Below are 19984 nucleotides of genomic sequence, written 5' to 3' on the forward strand. Positions count from 1 at the left end.
TCAATAATCCAAAGAGTAACTTTTGGTACTCTGAACTTCCTGTAATGATCTCTACATCTAGAGTTAACATCCTATACAAAGAACGAAGACACTAGAATTTGCGGGATTAGTACTAGTAGTGTGAGATTGTGACGCCAGACTTGCCAGTATTCAGTTAAGCGAAGGAAATCTGCTGATCAAGATAGAGTACATATACGTAGGGCCAGTGCAGCTAATTGTGATCATAATTGATACAGATAAGGTCTCACAAAGCTGGTGTTTTCAAGCAGGGTACGTAAGACGCAAGCAATGCTGTAAGATTTGATTACCTCAAACCGAAAATGACTCCTGCACAGAAGTTAACGTTTGCACTGGACATGCCTAACGCAATATCATTTTCACCTTACTTGACTTCCCTAACATCATTGTTCATGTTTTTGTAAAGAATACAACATCAGGTATGACAAAACCTCTTGATTTCCAAACATTCTACCACACAATTTACGTGACTACTGAAGCTAGACCTAACATAACTTGGCAGAACTGGGCAATGTGCAAACTGTTAATTTGTCACTATGGATCCTCCAAGTAGTGAGAGAGTATTGTGACGTTACTGCTGTGAACATCAGTCACTACCAGCTGTCCACCGGGGGCTACTGCCACGCCGCCAGCTCTACTGGTAACAACGCGGCGCACGTACCGCCCGTCTTCTGTAAATATGTCTACCGCCCCGCCTGACCGGACCAGCAGAACGTTTCCTGAACCGTCTGTACAGATTCCCATGACTTCGTCTGCCTCATTCTCGTCGGCTTCGGTCATGTCCTCAAATTTGACTTCTTCCAGACCCAGGCCGATTTCTGTCTGACCCTCGCCGATTTCTGTCTGACCCTCGCCCATTTCTGCCAGACCCAGGCCGATTTCTGTCTGACCCTCGCCCATTCCTGCCAGACCCGGGCCGATTTCTGTCTGACCTTCGCCCATTTCTGCCAGACCCATACCGATTTCTGTCTGACCCTCACCAATGTTGTCATCCCCCAAACTGAAAAGGTACTGACCCGTGTTGTTATAGACGTGCACGCGTGCATCTGCGTAACTGTCGGCCACAAACAGGTTTCCCTCCCGTCCCACAGCGACCACCCCAGGGAGGTCCCCCAAGACCTGCTGCACCTGAAACCTGCGCTCTACAGTACCATTGAAATGCAGAAGCTTGACTTCCCCATAATCCCACCAGTGCTCTGTCGCTACGACAAGATTACGAAGTGTGTCCACCGTCATGGCATAGAAGGAATTATTGCTGAACGTTGCGCGGAGTGTTGTTAGGTAACTTCCCATTTTTGTATACCGAACAATAAACCCTGACGTATATTCTGTACCCCCGAGAACCCACACATGGCCCTCCCCGTCGATGGAGATGTCATCGGGTTCAAACGTCTCGGAGTTTTCCCCCGAGATAACGGTGGGGAATTGGCGGAGGGAGATGCCCTTCATGCTGAAGACTTGAACCTGCCTGTTGTAGGTGTCAGCTATGAATATTTCGTTGCCAGGCGACACGGCGACAGAGTTCAGTCCGAAACACTCGGCCGATTCTTCACCGTTTCGTCCGAAGACGATCGTCGTTTGCTTGAGCTCTTTATTTTCTTTCTCTAAAAAAAATAAGAAACTTTATAGCTCAATAGATTTTTTTAAGAAAAAATTTTTGAGTCCAGAAATTTTTTTTCAGTTACATTTCATTTTAACAATGTAATCTTTGATAAAACTTGTAGCATTATTAATATCGTTTTCATGTTCAAATCGTGTATATGATCAGGCAAGTGATTCTAAATCACGAGCTATTCATCTGTGATGATGTGAAAGTACTTGACCAATAAAAATTAAAAAGATAAGTTATGAATGAATCTGGTTATTTCACTGTTAACATTTTTTGTAGTTCAATGATTAACATTGTATTCATTTAGCAATTTCAAACGCAACTGAACTGAACGATGAATCACCTTTTATTTCTGGGAGTAACGTGTAGTCCATGTTCTGGGTTACGCCATCTGACCTTATATTTGTTATGGTGGGGTTTGTCCATGTCTGAGATGGGAAAGAACCAAAGAGTCGTTACAAACATCTGCAAAGGAAACAACGTTAAATGTCTCAAGTTCACAACTAGAAAATCCATCTTCTGTTTCAGAACAATCGTGTCGCCTATCTCTTAACAGTCTTAAACAGAAATCACACTGCTGAAGCCACGGGCAAATCAAGACCATTTACCGTTTGCGTGTTACTGTCTTCCTTCCTTGGCTTGAAGATCGCGGCCAGAACCAGTGTCACCACGACCAAGCCTAAAGTGATTGCACATGCCAGACATACACATCTATGATCTGGACAGCAAGAAGGAAAATAATAAGAAACATAAGAATAAGAACATTACCAACGAAGGTATACAGGATACCATTCCTCTCAACGGGTATTAATCAAAGTGACGTTTTCTACCTCTTCTTTTCTACTAGACATTAACTAGACGAGACTAAAAATTTAGAATTTAACTATAATTTTAAAAGAAATAAACTAGATGGAGGGGGGGGGTGTCAGACCAGTAAAGTTTTTCACTAATCTTCTGGTCATGCGCAATTTATAGCTAAATCAGTTTTAAAGGCACACCTAACAGTGAATAACAAAATAATATTAGTAACAGAACCCAATTGATACCTGCTTCAGATACCCTGTCTGAAAAGCAACCGATATTTTAAAAGTTGCCGGATATGATAAAGGTTGTTCCATTGAAGTTATTTTGACATACAGACAAGCAAATACGATGTTTCTTTATTTCTTATTTATCTCAAGTGAAATAAAAAAAAAAACATTTTAGTTGGGTGACACCTCACCTCTATCTGCCCTAGGCTGTGCAACATTTGGGGCGTACATGGGGTTTTGGTGTAACACGTTCCCGCTGTACATGGGGTTGGGCAGTAATCCGTCCTTCTTGCCGTCAGCAGATTCTGCAGATAAAATTAAGGAAGAGGTTTGTTCGATTTATAGACTGCCGTGTCTTCCGACACATGGGCAATCATGCTCCAATAGGTTCGGTCAGAGGTGTCCAGATGTTAACCTAGATTGCTACTTTTAATTCGTCGTATCTTTTAGCTCGTTAGTACAAGCTGTAGCTATCACTCTGCACGGATCTTGATAAATAATATGCCTAAAATGATATTCATATAGCTCTATAAAATAGCTAATTTCTTCAAGAAAAAACCGCGTAAACTGCATTTAAAGATTGTTCCAAGCAAAAATTTGGTTAATCAAATATACCCGATGTCACACATCCTGAACTCGATGTGACACACCAACATTAAGTATAATGCCTCTGCCATACATACATAAACATTTTCTTATCGAAATTGGCATAATGGAGTGTTTATTTTGTCGTGGTGACATGGTGACTTCACACTTAAGTTTTCTCTACTTATTCTATGCCAACACCAACGTAGAGGACAACTGTATGATCTTATGAAGGGACACCTGAGTTGAGTGAGGAAAGTCGTGTAAAGTGCCTTTCCAAGGGCACGAGATCGGTGGCATGGCAGGATTCGAACCCGGGACCTCTTGGTTCCGAACCGAACGCTTTGTCTTTACGCCCAACGACCCCACATTTGTCATTGGTTTCATTGGTTAATAACAAGTTTCGTTGGTTAACAAGTTTCCTTTGTTAACAAGTTTCCTTTAACTTATTATAAGCGTGTAACGGTGACAAACTAACCTGGACTGGTGTTGGGTTGTCCACATGCGCTTTGAGAATTATCGACAGAATGGCCAGGCAGTGGTTGTTCGTCATAAACAACGGCGTAGGGTTGGATGTCAATGATATCGTCCTCTTCACCGTTTGGTTTTCCATCCTGTTGATACGCGATTGCATACGGACGGATAGAACTATCGTCTGCAGTGACACCCTCCTCCGACTTATTCTCATCGGGGCTTTCGGCATCCTTCAATTGTTTGCTGACAGACTGGTCGAAGTCGTCTGCTTCTGTATTTCTACCATTGTCCACACTTGCATCGTCGACCTCTCCACCACATTGATAGGCAGTGGATGATGCTTCTTTAACGAAGGTATCCCTCAGCTGGTATTGTCCTACGTTATTTGCGTTATGACCTTTGGTATCGTAGATGTCGGTTGACGTGGGGTCTCCTGCGTCTACCTGTGAATTATCAGCATAGAGTGCTTGGTTCTGTATAACTCGGTCAACGTGCGTACATGCCTGACTCTGCTTAGTTTTGCCGATGTTTGTATAAGAAGTGCAGAAAGTCTGTAATAATGTACGTTCTGCAACGTTGTCAGGGCTGTAACCATGTCCGTCGTTCTGGTCAGTTTGTTCGGCCGAAGTGTCGCAATGGACGCCCTGCAACGGGTCTTTCATATGGCCGGGTGGGGTGTCTTGCCGCTCCTCTGGACCGGTCGGGACCCAGTGGGGCTGGCTGCCCTGTTGATCTACAGGATCCATCGTGGAGTCAGCAGAGTCTCGGGTATGTAGAATATCATCCATTCGAATGTTTGAGTCAGAATCAATGCCGGTAATTCTTTAACACCATCTACATCACCGGCAGTCTTACAGCCCCTGAAAAGGTGAGGAGCGCACGAAAGCCAGCCATATTGCAGAGTGGTGGTTTTTTTTAGGTTTCTGTGGTTTTCTTGTAGCATTTTTACATTATTTTTACATATATTTATTTAAGCCCATATATTGGGTCGTAGACAATCTTTGTATTGATTTAAAGACGGCTGGTCGCAGCGATTAGATACATATTATTTACTATTAGTCTAGCCAATTGCTGAAATTAATTTATTCCTAACGGAATGTCCAGTGATTGATTGTTGTTTTGGAAAATTTATTGTGATTTTTAAGTTTAAACATTTATTGATGCTGCCCTTTAACGTGCCCTATACAAGATTGCAAACCTATGATTACTATCTTTATGCTAATTATATATAGCAAACGTATAATTACCCTTTTTCATACTTATCATTGGTTCCTCAACCTTTTCTTTAAAAAAATGACAAAGAAAGATAGATATATAGTTTGATTACACCTAACAAACATCAAAATGAGTCCACGTTTAATCAAAGAACAATATCAGCATAATTTTGATGATATTTCTTTGATTCATATCGTTTTCTGATCATATGTTACTGATGTGGCTGATTTGTAATTCTTATTTGGAATACAAAATTCAAGGTAGAAAATAGGTTGGTAGACAATTTCTGTACATACCTGATATGTATTGGATTGTATTGGATTAGGCTGTAGTAAACATGTCATCATCCACTTTGAAGCAAACCGTAATTTGTCTGCTTCAGTCCAGATGGCCACCTTTTTTTTCAGCACTAGTGTTTATGCTATGTGTCTCAGAACGTAACATTGTCATTATTTTAAACATTCAACTTTCCAAAAGCTGCACTAAAGTTGTGACCTAGATTACTTTTACAGTGTTTTTGTTGACGATACATTCATATTATCATCACCAAAGAAGGTGTATCACTCTTTGCATATAGTTTTATAATTAGACTATATGTTACTTCTGTAACATCCTTCACAAAGAACGAAGACACTAGAATTAGCGGGATTAGTACAAGTAGCGTGAGATTGTGACGCCAGATTTGCCAGCATTCAGTTAAGCGAAGGGAATCTGGTGATCAAGATAGAGTACATATACGTAGGGCCAGTGCAGCTAATTGTGATCATAATTAATACATATAAGGTCTCACAGGGCTGCTGTTTTCAAGCAGGGTACGTAAGACGCAAGCAATGCTGCAAGATTTGATTACCTCAAACCGACAACCTCCAGCACAGAAGATAACGTTTGCCTTGGACATCCTTAACGCAGTATCAAACAGGTGCTTGATACACATTTTCACCTTCCTTGAATTCCCTAACATCATTGTTCATGTTTTTGTAAAGAATACAACATCAGGTATGACAAAATCTCTTGATTTCCAAACATTCTACTACACAGTTTACGTGACTACTGAAGCTAGACCTAACATAAATTGGCAGAACTGGGCAATGTGCAAACTGTTAATTTGTCACTATGGATCCTCCAAGTAGTAAGAGAGTATTGTGACGTTACTGCTGTTAACAATAGTTACTACCAGATGCCCACCGGGAGCTACTGCCACGCCGCCAGCTCTACTGGGACCAACGCGGCGCACGTACCGCCCGTCTTCCGTAAACATGTCTACCGCCCCGCCTGACCGGACCAGCAGAACGTTTCCTGAACCGTCTGTACAGATTCCCATGACTGCCTCATTCTCGTCGGCTCCGGTCATATCCTCGAATTTGACTTCTTCCAGACCCAGGCCGATTTTTTCCAGACCCAGGCCGATTTCTTCCAGACCCAGGCCCATCTCTGTCTGACCCTCTCCCATTTCTTCCAGACCCAGGCCCATCTCTGTCTGACCCTCTCCCATTTCTGCCTGGCCCAGACCCAGGCCGATTTCTTCCAGACCCAGGCCGATTTCTTCCAGACCCAGGCCCATCTCTGTCTGACCCTCTCCCATTTCTTCCAGACCCAGACCCATCTCTGTCAGACCCTCTCCCATTTCTTCCAGACCCAGGCTGATTTCTGCTTGACCCTTACCAATGTTGTCATCCCCAAAACTGAAAAGGTATTGACCCGTGTTGTTATAGACGTGCACGCGTGCATCTCCGTAACTGTCGGCCACAAACACGTTTCCCTCCCGTCCCACAGCGACCACCCCAGGGGGGTCCCCAAAGAACTGCTGCACCTGAAACCTGTGCACTACAGTGCCATTGAAATGCAAAATCTTTACTTCCCCATAATCCCACCAGTGCTCTATCGCTACGACTAGATTACGAAGTGTGTCCACCGACATGGCAGAGAAGGAATTATTGCTGAACGTTGCACGGAGTGTTGTTAGGTGACTTCCCATTTTTGTATACCGCACAATAAACCCTGACGTATATTCTGTAGCCCCAAGAACCCACACATGGCCCTCCCCGTCGATGGAGATGTCATCGGGTTCAAACGTCTCGGAGTTTCCCCCCGAGATAACGGTGGGGAAATGGCGGAGGGAGATGCCCTTCATGCTAAAGACTTGAACCTGCCTGTTGTAGGTGTCAGCTATGAATATTTCGTTGCCAGGCGACACGGCGACAGAGTTCAGTCCGAAACACTCGGCCGATTCTTCACCGTTTCGTCCGAAGACGATCGTCGTTTGCTTGAGCTCTTTATTTTCTTTCTCTAAAAAAATAATAAGAAACTTTATAGCTCAATAGATTTTTTTAAGCAAAAATTTTTGAGTCCAGAAATATTTTTTTCAGTTACATTTCATTTTAACAATGTAATCTTTGATAAAACTTGTAGCATTATTAATATCGTTTTGATGTTCAAATCGTGTATATGATCAGGCAAGTGATTCTAAATCACGAGCTATTCATCTGTGATGATGTGAAAGTACTTGATCAATAAAAATTAAAAAGATAAGTTATGAATGAATCTGGTTATTTCACTGTTAACATTTTTTGTAGTTCAATGATTAACATTGTATTCATTTAGCAATTTCAAACGCAACTGAACTGAACGATGAAACACCTTTTATTTCTGGGAGTAACGTGTAGTCCATGTTCTGGGTTACGCCATCTGTGTTTATATCTGTCAAGGTGGGGTCTGTCCAGGTCTGAGATGGGAAAGAACGAAGGAGTCGTTACAAACACATGCAAAGTAGAAATGCACACTAAAAATCCATCTTTTGTTTCAGAACAATCGTGTCGCATATCTCTTAACAGTCTTAAACAGAAATCACACTGCTGAAGCCACGGGCAAATCAAGACCATTTACCGTTTGCGTGTTACTGTCTTCCTTCCTTGGCATGAAGATCGCAGCCAGAACCAGTGTCACCACGACCAAGCCTAAAGTGATTGCACATGCCAGACATACACATCTATGATCTGGACAACAAGAAGGAAAAGAAAGGAAAAAAGAAAAAAGAAACAATTAAAACATTACATTCCTTTCTACGGGTATTAATCAATGTGATGTTTTTTTACTACTACTTCTTCTTCTCTCCTTTTCTACTTAGTACTAGACATTAACCCTCTCTTTCTCCTCCACCGAATTAGACATACACTAGACTTAGTTTAAACCTTGTTGCCGGATATAAAGGCTGTTCCATTGAAGTTATGTGGACATACAGACAAGCGAACACGATGTTCATTTGTGGCAATGCAAGTGAAATACAGAAACCCTTTGTTAAAAGAAACATTTTAGTTGGGCAACACCTTACCTCCACCTGCCCTTGGCTGTGCAACATTTGGGGCGTACATGGGGTTTTGGTGTAACACGTTACTGCTGTATATGGGGTTGGGCAGTAATCCGTCGTTCTTGCCGTCAGCAGATTCTGTAGATAAAATTAAGTTAGAGGTTAGTTACATTTAGGGGCTGCCATGTCTTCCCATACATGGGCAATCATGCTGGCCCAGTAGTAGGTTCGGTCAGAGGTGTCCAGATGTTAATCTTAGTTGATATTTTAATTCGTCGTATCTTTTCGCTCGTTAATACAAGCTGTAGCTACCACTCTGCATGGATCTTGATGAATAATATGCCTAAAATGATATTCATAACCGTATATAGCTTTATAAAATAGCTCATTTCTTTAAGAAGGAACCACGTGAACTGCATTTAAAAGATTGTTCCAAGCAAAGATTTGGTTAATAATCAAATATTCTCGATGTCACACATCCTAAACATGATGTGACACACCAACATTAAGTATAATGCCTGTGCCATACATAAAGGAGTGTTTATTTTGTCGTGGTGACATGGTGACTGCACACTTAAGTTTTCTCTTCTTAGGCCATGTTGATTTGATTATATGGATGACATCCTCTGGGAACCCCAAAACTGATGCGCGCGTGCGAATAAAAAAAAGTTTTGCAAAAAAAAAGTTGCTTTCACTATGAAATATCACGGTGGTAAAATCTGGGTTGCAAAGTTCCCACATGCCATAGAACCCGAACTGTGTTCGATAGTGTTCGATCTGGGCAATTCGAATCGAACCCGCGTTCTATTTCGGGGTCACCTGCGGCCATTTACAATTAAGCGGCAAAACAAGCCTTTCTGCCTCCGTGTCTTGCAACAGATAAAAAACAACACTTTTCTATAGATACAAACAGTTTCGTGGACAATACATGTCCGCTATCATTTTTTGTGGACATGTAACATGTAGCGAAGCTACTGTCGTATCCTTGGGTGACCTTGAATACTGTAATGATTCTTTACACCAGTATGAATAACACAATGCAGACTTTTGGTCGACATGACATGCCTGCAAAACTCGTTTTAACCTGCAAGCATGGAAAGTCAAGCATACCCCATTCACGGCTCAAAATGACCGTTACGGTTGTCCCGAAAATCGTGTTTTAGGGATTTTTGAAAAATGGCCTCAATTTTGAATTATGGGTAATTTAGTGCGAAAAATGTAAAAACAAATCATTTTTTCACCAATATGTCGACAAAAACTAGACTTAAAATCAGAAATTAAAAAAATCCCTAAAACACGATTTTTTTATCTTATTCCTAGTCGTCGAAAAATATAAAAATCGGTAATCTGGGGTAATATACGTAGCTAGGTTAAAACGATGTTTGCCTAAAAACATAGCATGACTTGTGGTCGGAAACCCGAAAAAAATCGTCTTTCGGAGCGAAATTTTGAAAAATCAATGATTTAACATAAACAGCTAATATTGAAAGGATGTTAAGGCAATAATTTCATTTTAATTTGACGAAATTTACCATTGAATCCTTTTTGTTTATTTTCAAGTGTTTTACTGGTAGGCCAAAACCGGCCAAAATAGCGTATTGTAACCCGATACCTTTTAGAACGCGCCTAGCAATGGGAAAGAATACCGAAGTGACAGACCACCGTGTATACGTGGTCATGAAGGTTGAACAAATGGCACAAAATATGTTATGGTGAATAATCTACTCTTCGAATTCATTTCTTAAATTTTTGTCTTTTTTCCTTTGATTTTGGCATTCTACGACATTGATATCGTTTCTAAATGTTTTCCTTGCAACTTATGGTATATTTTTGCTCATTTAGCAACTGTTTTGCACGATTTACAGTATGGTTGAAAACCTTTTTTTTTAAAACGGCCGAAAATTCATGCGCGCGCGGATGTCATCCATATAATCAAATCAACCTGGCATTATTCTATGCCAACACCAACGTAGAGGACAACTGTATGATCTTATGAACGGACACCTGAGTTGAGTGAGGAAAGTCGTGTAAAGTGACTTTCCAAAGGGCACAAGATCGGTGGCATGGCAGGACTCGAACCCGGGACCTCTTAGTTCCGAACCGAACGCTTTGTCTTTACGCCCAACGACCCCACATTTGTCATTGGTTTCATTGGTTAATAACAAGTTTCGTTGGTTAACAAGTTTCCTTTGTTAACAAGTTTCCTTTAACTTACTATAAGCGTGTAACGGTGACAAACTAACCTGGACTGGTGTTGGGTTGTCCACATGCGCTTTGAGAATTATCGACAGAATGGCCAGGCAGTGGTTGTTCGTCATAAACAACGGCGTAGGGTTGGATGTCAATGATATCGTCCTCTTCACCGTTTGGTTTTCCATCCTGTTGATACGCGACTGCATACGGACGGATAGAACTATCGTCTGCAGTGACACCCTCCTCCGATTTAGACTTATTTTCATCAAAGCTTTCGGCATCCTTCAATTGTTTGCTGACAGACTGGTCGAAGTCGTCTGCTTCTATATTTCTACCATTGTCCACACTTGCATCGTCGACCTCTCCACCACATTGATAGGGAGTGGATGATGCTTCTGTAACGAAGGTATCCCTCAGCTGGTATTGTCCTAAGTTATTTGCGTCATGACCTTTGGTATCGTAGATGTCGGTTGACGTGGGGTCTCCTGTGTCTACCTGTGAATTATCAGCATAGAGTGCTTGATTCTGTATAACTCGGTCAACGTGCGTACATGCCTGACTCTGCTTAGTTTTGCCGATGTTTGTATAAGAAGTGCAGGTAGTCTGTAATAATGAACGTTCTGCAACGTTGTCAGGGCTGTAACCATGCCCATCGTTCTGGTCAGAGTGCTCGGCCGAAGCGTCGCTACGGACGCCCTGCCATGGGTCTTTCACATGGCCGGGTGGGGTGTCTTGCCGCTCCTCTTGACCGGTCGGGACCCAGTGGGGCTCGCAGCCCTGTTGATCTACAGGATCCATTGTGGAGTCAGTAGAGTCTCGGGTATGAAGTGGCTCTGCTTGTGCAGCTTCCATCTTTTTCAGCTATGTAGAACATTAGCTGCCTTGTTCATCGCAACCATTCAAATGTTTGAGTCAGAGCAATGCCGGTAATTCTTTTACACCACCTGCATCACCGGCAGTCCTACAGCTCCTGAAAAGGTGAGGAGCGCACGAAAGCCAGCTGTATTGCAGAGTGATGTTGTTTTAGGTTTCTGTGGTTTTCTTGTAATATTTTATACATAGTTATTATTTGAGACCATATTAATCACATTGGGTCAGTAGACAATCTTCGCACCAATTTAAAGACGGCTGGTCGCAGCGATTAGATACTTATTTCGTACTGTTAGTCTAGCCAATTGCTGAAATTAATTCATTCCCAACGGAATGTCCAGTGATTGGAAAATTTATTGTAATTCTTAAGTTTAAACATTTAGTGATGCTGCCCTTTAACGTTATACAAGGTTGCAAACCTATGATTACTATCTTTATGCTACTTATATATTGCAAACGTATACCCTTTTTCATACATAGCATTGGTTCCCATACCAAAGAAACGTATGTTAGTAATAAAAATAAATACGTTTTTGTGCTTCTCTTGTTGCGATGTGTACGAAGTAGTGTACACTGCATTGACTATGAATTCTGTTTTTAGCTATAAAGGCTTGGCCATGGATTTGGACTGGCAAATCTCTAGTATGGAAGGTAATTGACTTATTAGGATATCTTAATTTAGGCCACTTCCGATCGGTGACTTCATTTCGTCAGAAGACAGAACTTGTAGCTGGGAGCCAACGGTTATGTTACCTTATGATTAATTGCACACTTGTATATAGTGATTATTTTCTTCTTATTTATTATTGTATTTTATCCTCAGTTACTTCGTTTGTATTTTACTATGTTGGGGTTTACCCCCCAGGTATCATTGAAAAACGCCGACTAGGCGATATGTATCACCTGGATAAATAAATGAAATGAAATGAAAATGATGAACGGTAAATCAGGCTTGTGGTATATGTTTACGTGTATGTACGTATCCGTCTGTAAGTCATGTCTAAAAATTTTATTGACGACACCTTGTGCTGAAGATGAGTAACATTCTCTTGATGATTTGTCCAATTTCTTACGAACGCTTGTCCTTACACGAAACTGTTCTACAGTTACTCGCTTCGAGATTGTCCGACAACCTCTATCCACAGGGAAAGCGAGATGCCATGAAACTGTCCAACAGTTTTACGCACCAAATTTTGAGACTGTCCGACAGTCTCTACCACCTCAGCACTCAGGGAACGTGGGAATTCTGCTTGGAACCAGAATCGTGCCGACATCCCAGAATCACAGGAAATGGCGAGACCAAACGGAGCTAACTCTCACGCTACCTTTCGCTGGGACTAGCTTCGCAAAACTGATGAAATAGAAGGGGTTGGTCACATGGCCTGACATCTCGCTGAACAAGAGTCTCGCGAGATGTCAGTCCATTGTGACGTAAGTGGGAATATCCGTATTTATCCAGTAGTGCAATCTGTATTATCGGTGTGTTGAGATCACTGGATGCTTGAGAAAGCAAAGGTGTAAAAGATTCTATGCGTTCTCTTTACTTAAACATTGTGGATACTATCACTTACTTTCTCTTCGTCACGTACTGTCATCCTCATCGAGGTTAAGAAGACATTTTCTATTCTTGTTAACATACACTTGTTAATATATACATGTTGGACGAAATATCAAGCATGCTGAATCTATGTACTAAAAGAAAATTCAAGATGGCTTTTTTCTCTTTGTTTTTCATGCCTTCACTTCGAGTGTGGCTCGATGTTAGAATTACGTTATCTTTAACGCCTATTTTTAAGGAGAAACAACCCGAATACGTCAAAGATGTTATCTTTTGCCAACTGATAGTGGCGGGTGCATATGCGTAAAGCGTACACGAAACCTCTTGACTGTGTTCACCGCTACAATATCAACAACACCCTGTAGGTGAAGCATATAAGAGAGTGGGCTGCCCAGACTAGTTAACCAGACAAGTGCAACCTTACCACCACATCAATGAAGGGTCAAATCCGGTCTTATGCCCCTTAAAGCCATGATACCTTTTTGTATTTTATCCTCAAATATTTAATGTTACCTTTGAGATCGAAATGAAACGAAACGATATGTCAGTTGCTCGAGTATCTTGGCAATGTACAAGAGGATACATATGCTGTTCAATTTGAACAATTTCATAACGTAAAAATAAATTTTATTACTTTTAAATTAATAGAAAGAAATAAACCTGGCGTACGGCATGTTATTTCTATTCTGTCATAGAATATGGGAAATCATTGAAAGGTTTTCTTTTTACGGAGGCATTTACGTATTTCAGAGCTTTTTTTCAGCGTTTTTAGCTTAAGAAACCTTCCATCACTAATTCTCAGATTGCTTTGGTCCAGACGGGAATGGGACCTTCCAAGTTCCTTCCATCATTTGAGGTAGTAATTAGAATAAAAGTTGGAAATTACAGTTTACACTTGCTGCAAAATGACTTTAAGATTAAGACGATATGACGATAAGATTAGAATAAAATCTTCAGAGTCAGATTGTGGGTGCAGAAACAGCTATCCTTATTTGGAAGAAACGTCTAATTTTTCTACCGTCTCTGAGAAAAGAGGACATTAAAGACGACATTAAAGTTTCATTTCTTTTAAATCTAAGCTGAACGAAAGACAGACATAAAATAACAGAATAAAAGAATGAAAAGGTTGAGCTTATGGGACATGAGTACGGATTTTCCCATCCGTTGAAGTGCAGCGTGTCTAAGTACTTTCATTGTTAACTAGTCTGAACCGCCCAGTCCCTCATACCCTTCACCTACCAATGCAGTTGAGGATTGATGGTAGACGTGGCAGGTGGTATTTGGTGATAGTTACCGTGTACTCCTGTACGTGCGTGTACCAACAGAGTCAGTGGGTACCACTTCTTATTTTATCCTGGACTCCTGACAAAAGTTTCCCTCAAGCCAAAAGGATACTGATATCCTCACTAAAAATTATAACCTTCATGCACCAAGAGGGATTCTGACGTGAACCGGGACGAAACCAAACTGATCCAGGCCATCATCACATCTTGTCGTGCCAGAATCACTACCAGTTAGCATCAGGTAAACCTGTTTGCAAAGGGGAAGATTTCTAAAAAAAAACAGGTTAGGAGGCCTTTAGTTGAATGTTTTATTTATTTACAATTTTAACCTGAGAATGGAAAATCAGTAAATCTCGCTTTTTCCTGCATGCCATTCTTTTGAAATTATTATATTGCAGAAAAAAGTGTCTTTCGATCAATTTGGTCATTACTAGTGTTGATTTGTCCCTTTTCAGCAAACATCTCTATAGCCCTACTACACCTAGCTGCATGATCACAGCTATTACTTTAGTCCCAATTGACAATGTAGGAAATGTAGGAAACCCCTGCTTATAATTGCATACACTTGACTTTTCTCACACAGATAATGTTCAGCAGACTTGTCAGACTTCTGGTTCTTCTGCTGATGGAAAGCGGTTCTGTAAGCTCGTGGTGTGCTGACTGTGCCCATGCCGAGTACTGTCGTGACAAAGGCCTGAAGAGGGTTCCACAAGATCTACCCACAAGTGTCGATTGCCTTGAGTGTGGGAAAAACGCCATCGTATCCTTAACTCAGTCTGACTTCTCCAGGTACACTCAGTTAAAAGGGATTTATTTATATGAAAATAATATAACCGTCATTCAGAATGGCACATTCAGAAACCATCCCCAGCTTGATTGTTTGAAAATAAATGACAACCTAATAACTGATATTAAACAGAACGCATTTTCAAATCTACCTCAGCTTCAGGAGATGAACCTGACAAATAACAAAATAGCAAGTATTCAACGTGATTCATTTTTTAACCTACCCCGGATTGTCAGGTTGGGACTACAACGTAACGAGATAACTGGTATTAAACATGGTTTATTTTCAAATTTACCCCACCTTTTCGTGTTGGATCTGTCTAAAAACAAGATAACTAATATTCAATGTGGTTCCTTTTCGAATTTACCCAAGCTTGTATGGCTCTTTCTGTCCTCTAACCGGATAAATGATATTAAACCTTGTACTTTTGCAAACTTACCAAACCTCGGCAATTTGAAACTGGACAACAACAAAATAAGTGTAATTCCGTACCGCTTATTTTCAACTCTCCCCAAACTCAAGAGGCTTACACTACATGACAACCTCATTACAGCTCTGTCAGAATATAATGAGTTGATGTCGATTGCAAACGTAAACCTTGAGAACAACCCATGGCGGTGTGACTGTAGAATGCGTCCATTTAGACAAAAGATGGTTGGAAAAGTATCCGAGGATTGCATCATATGTAAAGAGCCAAGTCGTTTCTCCGGGCGAAAGCTTAAAGATATAAATCCCGATGATCTGATCTGTAAAGAACCATATATAGTAACGTTTAAGATGATAAATGGAAACAGGCCAGTGTTAGAAGGGGAGACACTCTTTCTAAAGTGTGACGTATCGGGAATTCCGTCCCCAGACATCACAGTCACTCTCCCTTCTGGCAGGAATTTAACTGTTGACTCAGGTGGGAGAGTGACTGTGGAGGCTAACTTTATCATTGCCATAGAGAACATTACCACTACAGATTCTGGTCTGTACGTCTGTTTGGCAGCGAGTCCTGTTGGCTCCACGTCTGCCAAACTGTCTATTTACGTACACAGACCAGAATCTGTAAGCTCCACGTCTGTTCACGTACACGGACCAGCATCTGTAAGCTCCACGTCTGTTCACGTACACGGACCAGCATCTGTAAGCCCCTCAATGTTCTTTAAATTTGTACGTGGGAAAGTTTCAGACAAAACACTTTTCTATCTTTACGGTGGCCTTGGTGCTGCTGGGGCATTGTTGAAATGTTATATTCTCATTGTAATGTGCTATAAGAGACGTACCAAAAAGAAACCTCCTTTGGTATCGGTAACCTCTGACATCTTCAACAGTGTAGGAACAGTTGTGACAGTACCCAATAGTAACTATAACATAGGGGCAAAGAAGGTGCATGTCAGCACCGGGACATCCCGACTGGCAGCTAGAGTTGCAACAAGCACTAAAAATCTAGATGATCAGGGCAGGTCCCCGACCCAAGGGACAGGGGCTTTGTCTGGGGATCAAATTTATGAAAATGACGACCAAGCAGATTTAACTGTTGATTCCGTATATGAAAATGACAATGAATTAGAGCAAGTTGGTACCGTGTCTGTACATTTGTATGAAAATGACAATGAAGATGAGTCAGTTGCTACTGTATCAGGATTACAATTAATGAATATGTATGAAAATGACAATGAAGTAGAGGAAGGCGGTATTGTACCTGTACATGTGTAATGAAAATGACAATGAAATAGAGTCAGTTGCTACTGTATCAGGATTACAAATGAATATGTATGAAAATGACAATGAAGTAGAGGAAGGCGGTATTGTACCTGTAAATGTGTATGAAAATGACAATGAAATAGAGTCAGTTGCTACTGTATCAGGATTACAAATGAATATGTATGAAAATGACAATGAAGTAGAGGAAGGTGGTATTGTACCTGTAAATGTGTATGAAAATGATAATGAAGATGTAACAGTTGCTCCTACATCTGGGCTACATATAAATCTATATGAAAATGACGATGAAGATGTAACAGTTGGTCCTATATCTGGGTCACACCTAAATGTGTATGAAAATGACAATGAAGATGTGATGGTTTCTCCTACATCTTGGTTACACATAAAATTCAATGAAAATGACGATGACGTAGTGTCAGCTGATCCCGTATCCGAACTGCACGGAAACGAGTATGAAAATAATGATGAGGATACAGCATCTATTCACTCTGTAGCTGTGCATCATCCATACGTGTATGAGAATGATGACGAAGTATTTATTGAGTCTGTAGTTCAAGAGCAAACAGATGTATATGAAAATCAAAATGAGGAATTAGCTTCCATATTTGTGCATGACCGTGGCAGAATGATATCTAATTGTCTCGAAGAGGGGATAGATGTTGATGAAGGTGACGATGAGAAAGCAAAATATGCTTCTTCTAAGTCCGTTTATGACAATGAAAATAAGAAAGCAGCCTCTGCTGATGTTCAGTTTCTGTATAAGAATAACAAATCTGTAAAAGGTACTTCTCGGTTAATCTATGGGAAAGACGACGATGAAACATCTAAAGCTGCTGCCACCAGGGGGCCCTTTGTGGGTATAAACAATGACTATCCGTAAAAACTGTACTGAACTACAAAACAATAACAAACTCACATTAACAGCACCTTGAACGAAATGCATTACTCTTGGTAAAAAGCCAACCATTTTAATAGTAAGACTACAAATTCTTTAAAACACACTGTCAATTGAACAGGTCCCGGGGGTACTTGGTACAACCGTGAACAAGTGTCTCTTCCAGTTAAAGAAAAACGCCCACCAGGAATAGTCTGGTCTTTTGGAGTGATGAAAAATTCTGAAAAAATCCTAGTAACAGATGACAATGGTAATTGTAAGTCTTACATTGTGTCATATTACTTTCTGCAGTCGTGGTATTTAAATTTCATTTCTCATTTTATTCACACTGTGTATATAAGAGTTATGAATGTTACTCGATACGTCCGGAGGTCATTTTCGAGTTCATCCAGTGGCGCATTTTGTATACTGTCTATATTTACCAGAGGTCTAAACTTTATTAAGGTAAAGTGTGGAAGGTGCTGCATGTTCATTACTTAAACATATTAACTTACTTTTGGGTTTTGAAAAGCAAGTCCATTTTTATTACCAGTAATATGTACATGTTTATCTACGTATCAAGCATGCTGAATATATGTTGTGAAATAAAATGCAGATCTTGCAAAGTGACTTTTTTCTCTTTGTGTTTCATGACTCAACCATCAGTGTGTACGTTGTGCCTGGATGGGAGGATTTCTTGAATTAGTGTCTTTTTTAAAGGAAGGACAATCCTAGTAGGACAATCCAAATATATGAGTTCAAGATGTTATATGTAGTGCCGGCCAACACATTCTCAATTCTTCTGAAAGGTGAAGGAAATAAGAGAGTGGGCTGCCTAGACTAGTTAACAAGAGAAGTACCCGCTAACCTTTACATCAATGAAGGATCAAATCCGGTCTTATGCCCATTAAAGCCATACTTTTCCTGCCGTTTATCCTTTAATATTTCGAGGATACTTTTACGATTAGATCAAAATGACATAAAACGAATCTTTGATGTCGTATTGAAGTTTCCATGTAGCTGAGGAGGTATACAAATTGAATATGGCGGATGATTGTGCCCACACCCACCTACACACACAGATGTAAGTTCAACCCCATTTGGTTTGGTTTATTTAGATCTCCATTATTGAATACATCCACTATTCTTCCTGTAGTCCATTAAAAAAAATCAAAATCTAACAACGGAATATGATAAAATAATACAACAAAATTAACAGAAGACTAACATAAACTGAACTGATAAATACATTAGCAATCAAATTGATATAAATCAACTGTACAATAGGTTATACAACCAAATATCTGATTAACGGAAACTAATTACGCAAGTCAAAAATGCACATGACTTACATGAACTACTAAAACCGTGTGCCATTTTGTCGCATACATGTCACTATAAAACTATACCCAGTTTGCTGACGCTGCTACAGAAATTTTAATTAAGAAAAGTGACATTGGAAGGATAAAACTTGAGGCCAACAGTGCCCACCGTTTTGTGAAGTTGGATTTTTGCCTAGTTTGAATTTCATTAGTCTCTTTGGAACTGTGCTTTAAGTCTCTGTCACACATTCACGAACTTCTCACGAATTGGAGCTGAACAGGTTGGCTGGTGTCCGGGAGGACTGACTAGACCTAGGCCTCGCCTACCTTTCTTTGGTGTATCACTCAAAACGAATTTGAGTTAAATGGGTGTTAAATTTGATCCCTGAACACACCTCAAAACTGCTGACTCACTCCTGGATGGTTGGTAGATGTTTTGCTGACTTACAGTGTAAAAAAAAAACAGTCAACTATGATCGATCCTCCCGAATGCCTCTCGAATGTTTTCAACATTGGGAAACATTTAGTTTTAGTCCTTCTGGGATTATGACGTTGTACGACTGTGACACATCTTCACCCGGACGGAGGCGTGGCGAACCCCGTCTTGTCTATCTAACGATAGCGTATGTCACCTCGTAAGGGGCGGTATAACTCAAACCAACACGGTCGACCGATGATGATGATGATGAAGACTTTTTAAGCTTTTTTTATGGGTTCACCACACCACGAAGTGGTGGTGAACCCATATTGCTTTTTCTGATGTTTCTTCTTCTTCTCCTCCTCCTCCTTCTCCTCCTGCCATTTTTTAAATGGATTCAGCTTCTTCATTTTAGGGCCTAAGGTCCTGAAATTTGGTATGGAGGTACAGTGGGCAAATACCCCTAGGCGTTTTTTAAATTTTTGTGATACAAGCTTTTACTAATCGTTTTATTTGCTTTTTTAGCGGTCCCCATAGGAAAGTACTGTGCGGGGGCGTACGCGCGTGACGTAATAAGAAAGAAATTCGGCGGCATGCCCATATATGGGCATGCAAGCATGAACCTGACGCAGCCTAATCTTTTCTTCTTGCTGATTGGCTGTTGGATTTGATTGGATTAACTCAATTAACACCTGTTCAAAGCCATTCCATTTTGACAGTATGAACTCAAGTG

The 19984-nt window shown here is 40.7% G+C and overlaps 2 protein-coding genes across 2 annotated transcripts; both read right to left on the minus strand.

Annotated features, from left to right (window-relative positions):
- Window positions 1-552: 552 nt before the first annotated feature.
- LOC109473231 lies at window positions 553-4463 on the minus strand. The gene is made up of 6 exons (XM_019773107.1): window positions 3722-4463; window positions 2850-2972; window positions 2236-2345; window positions 1971-2055; window positions 978-1622; window positions 553-770 (listed from the first exon to the last, which is right to left on the minus strand). The coding sequence occupies exons 1-6, from the start codon at window positions 4461-4463 to the stop codon at window positions 553-555; spliced, it is 1923 nt and encodes a 640-aa protein (XP_019628666.1).
- Window positions 4464-6043: 1580 nt separating this feature from the next.
- Window positions 6044-11227, minus strand: LOC109473232. The gene is made up of 4 exons (XM_019773108.1): window positions 10480-11227; window positions 8261-8374; window positions 6568-7218; window positions 6044-6255 (listed from the first exon to the last, which is right to left on the minus strand). Exons 1-4 carry the CDS (start codon window positions 11225-11227, stop codon window positions 6044-6046), a joined length of 1725 nt encoding a protein of 574 aa, XP_019628667.1.
- Window positions 11228-19984: the final 8757 nt, after the last annotated feature.

Source organism: Branchiostoma belcheri, unplaced genomic scaffold, assembly GCF_001625305.1.
Source record: "Branchiostoma belcheri isolate BF01 breed outbred unplaced genomic scaffold, Haploidv18h27 scaffold296, whole genome shotgun sequence".
In the NCBI taxonomy this organism is placed as follows: domain Eukaryota; kingdom Metazoa; phylum Chordata; class Leptocardii; order Amphioxiformes; family Branchiostomatidae; genus Branchiostoma; species Branchiostoma belcheri.

Excerpts from the sequence above, each read along its gene's own strand:
- LOC109473231 (XM_019773107.1), bottom strand. The coding sequence starts at position 4,463 with ATGGATCCTGTAGATCAACAGGGCAGCCAGCCCCACTGGGTCCCGACC. Across the intron at positions 2,346-2,849 it reads ACAGCCTAGGGCAGATAGAG|ATCATAGATGTGTATGTCTG; the intron begins GTGAGGTGTCAC and ends CTTGCTGTCCAG. Across the intron at positions 1,623-1,970 it reads GTTACTCCCAGAAATAAAAG|AGAAAGAAAATAAAGAGCTC; the intron begins GTGATTCATCGT and ends TATTTTTTTTAG.
- LOC109473232 (XM_019773108.1), bottom strand. The coding sequence starts at position 11,227 with ATGGATCCTGTAGATCAACAGGGCTGCGAGCCCCACTGGGTCCCGACC. Across the intron at positions 8,375-10,479 it reads ACAACCCAACACCAGTCCAG|AATCTGCTGACGGCAAGAAC; the intron begins GTTAGTTTGTCA and ends TTTTATCTACAG. Across the intron at positions 7,219-8,260 it reads ACAGCCAAGGGCAGGTGGAG|AGAAAGAAAATAAAGAGCTC; the intron begins GTAAGGTGTTGC and ends TTATTTTTTTAG.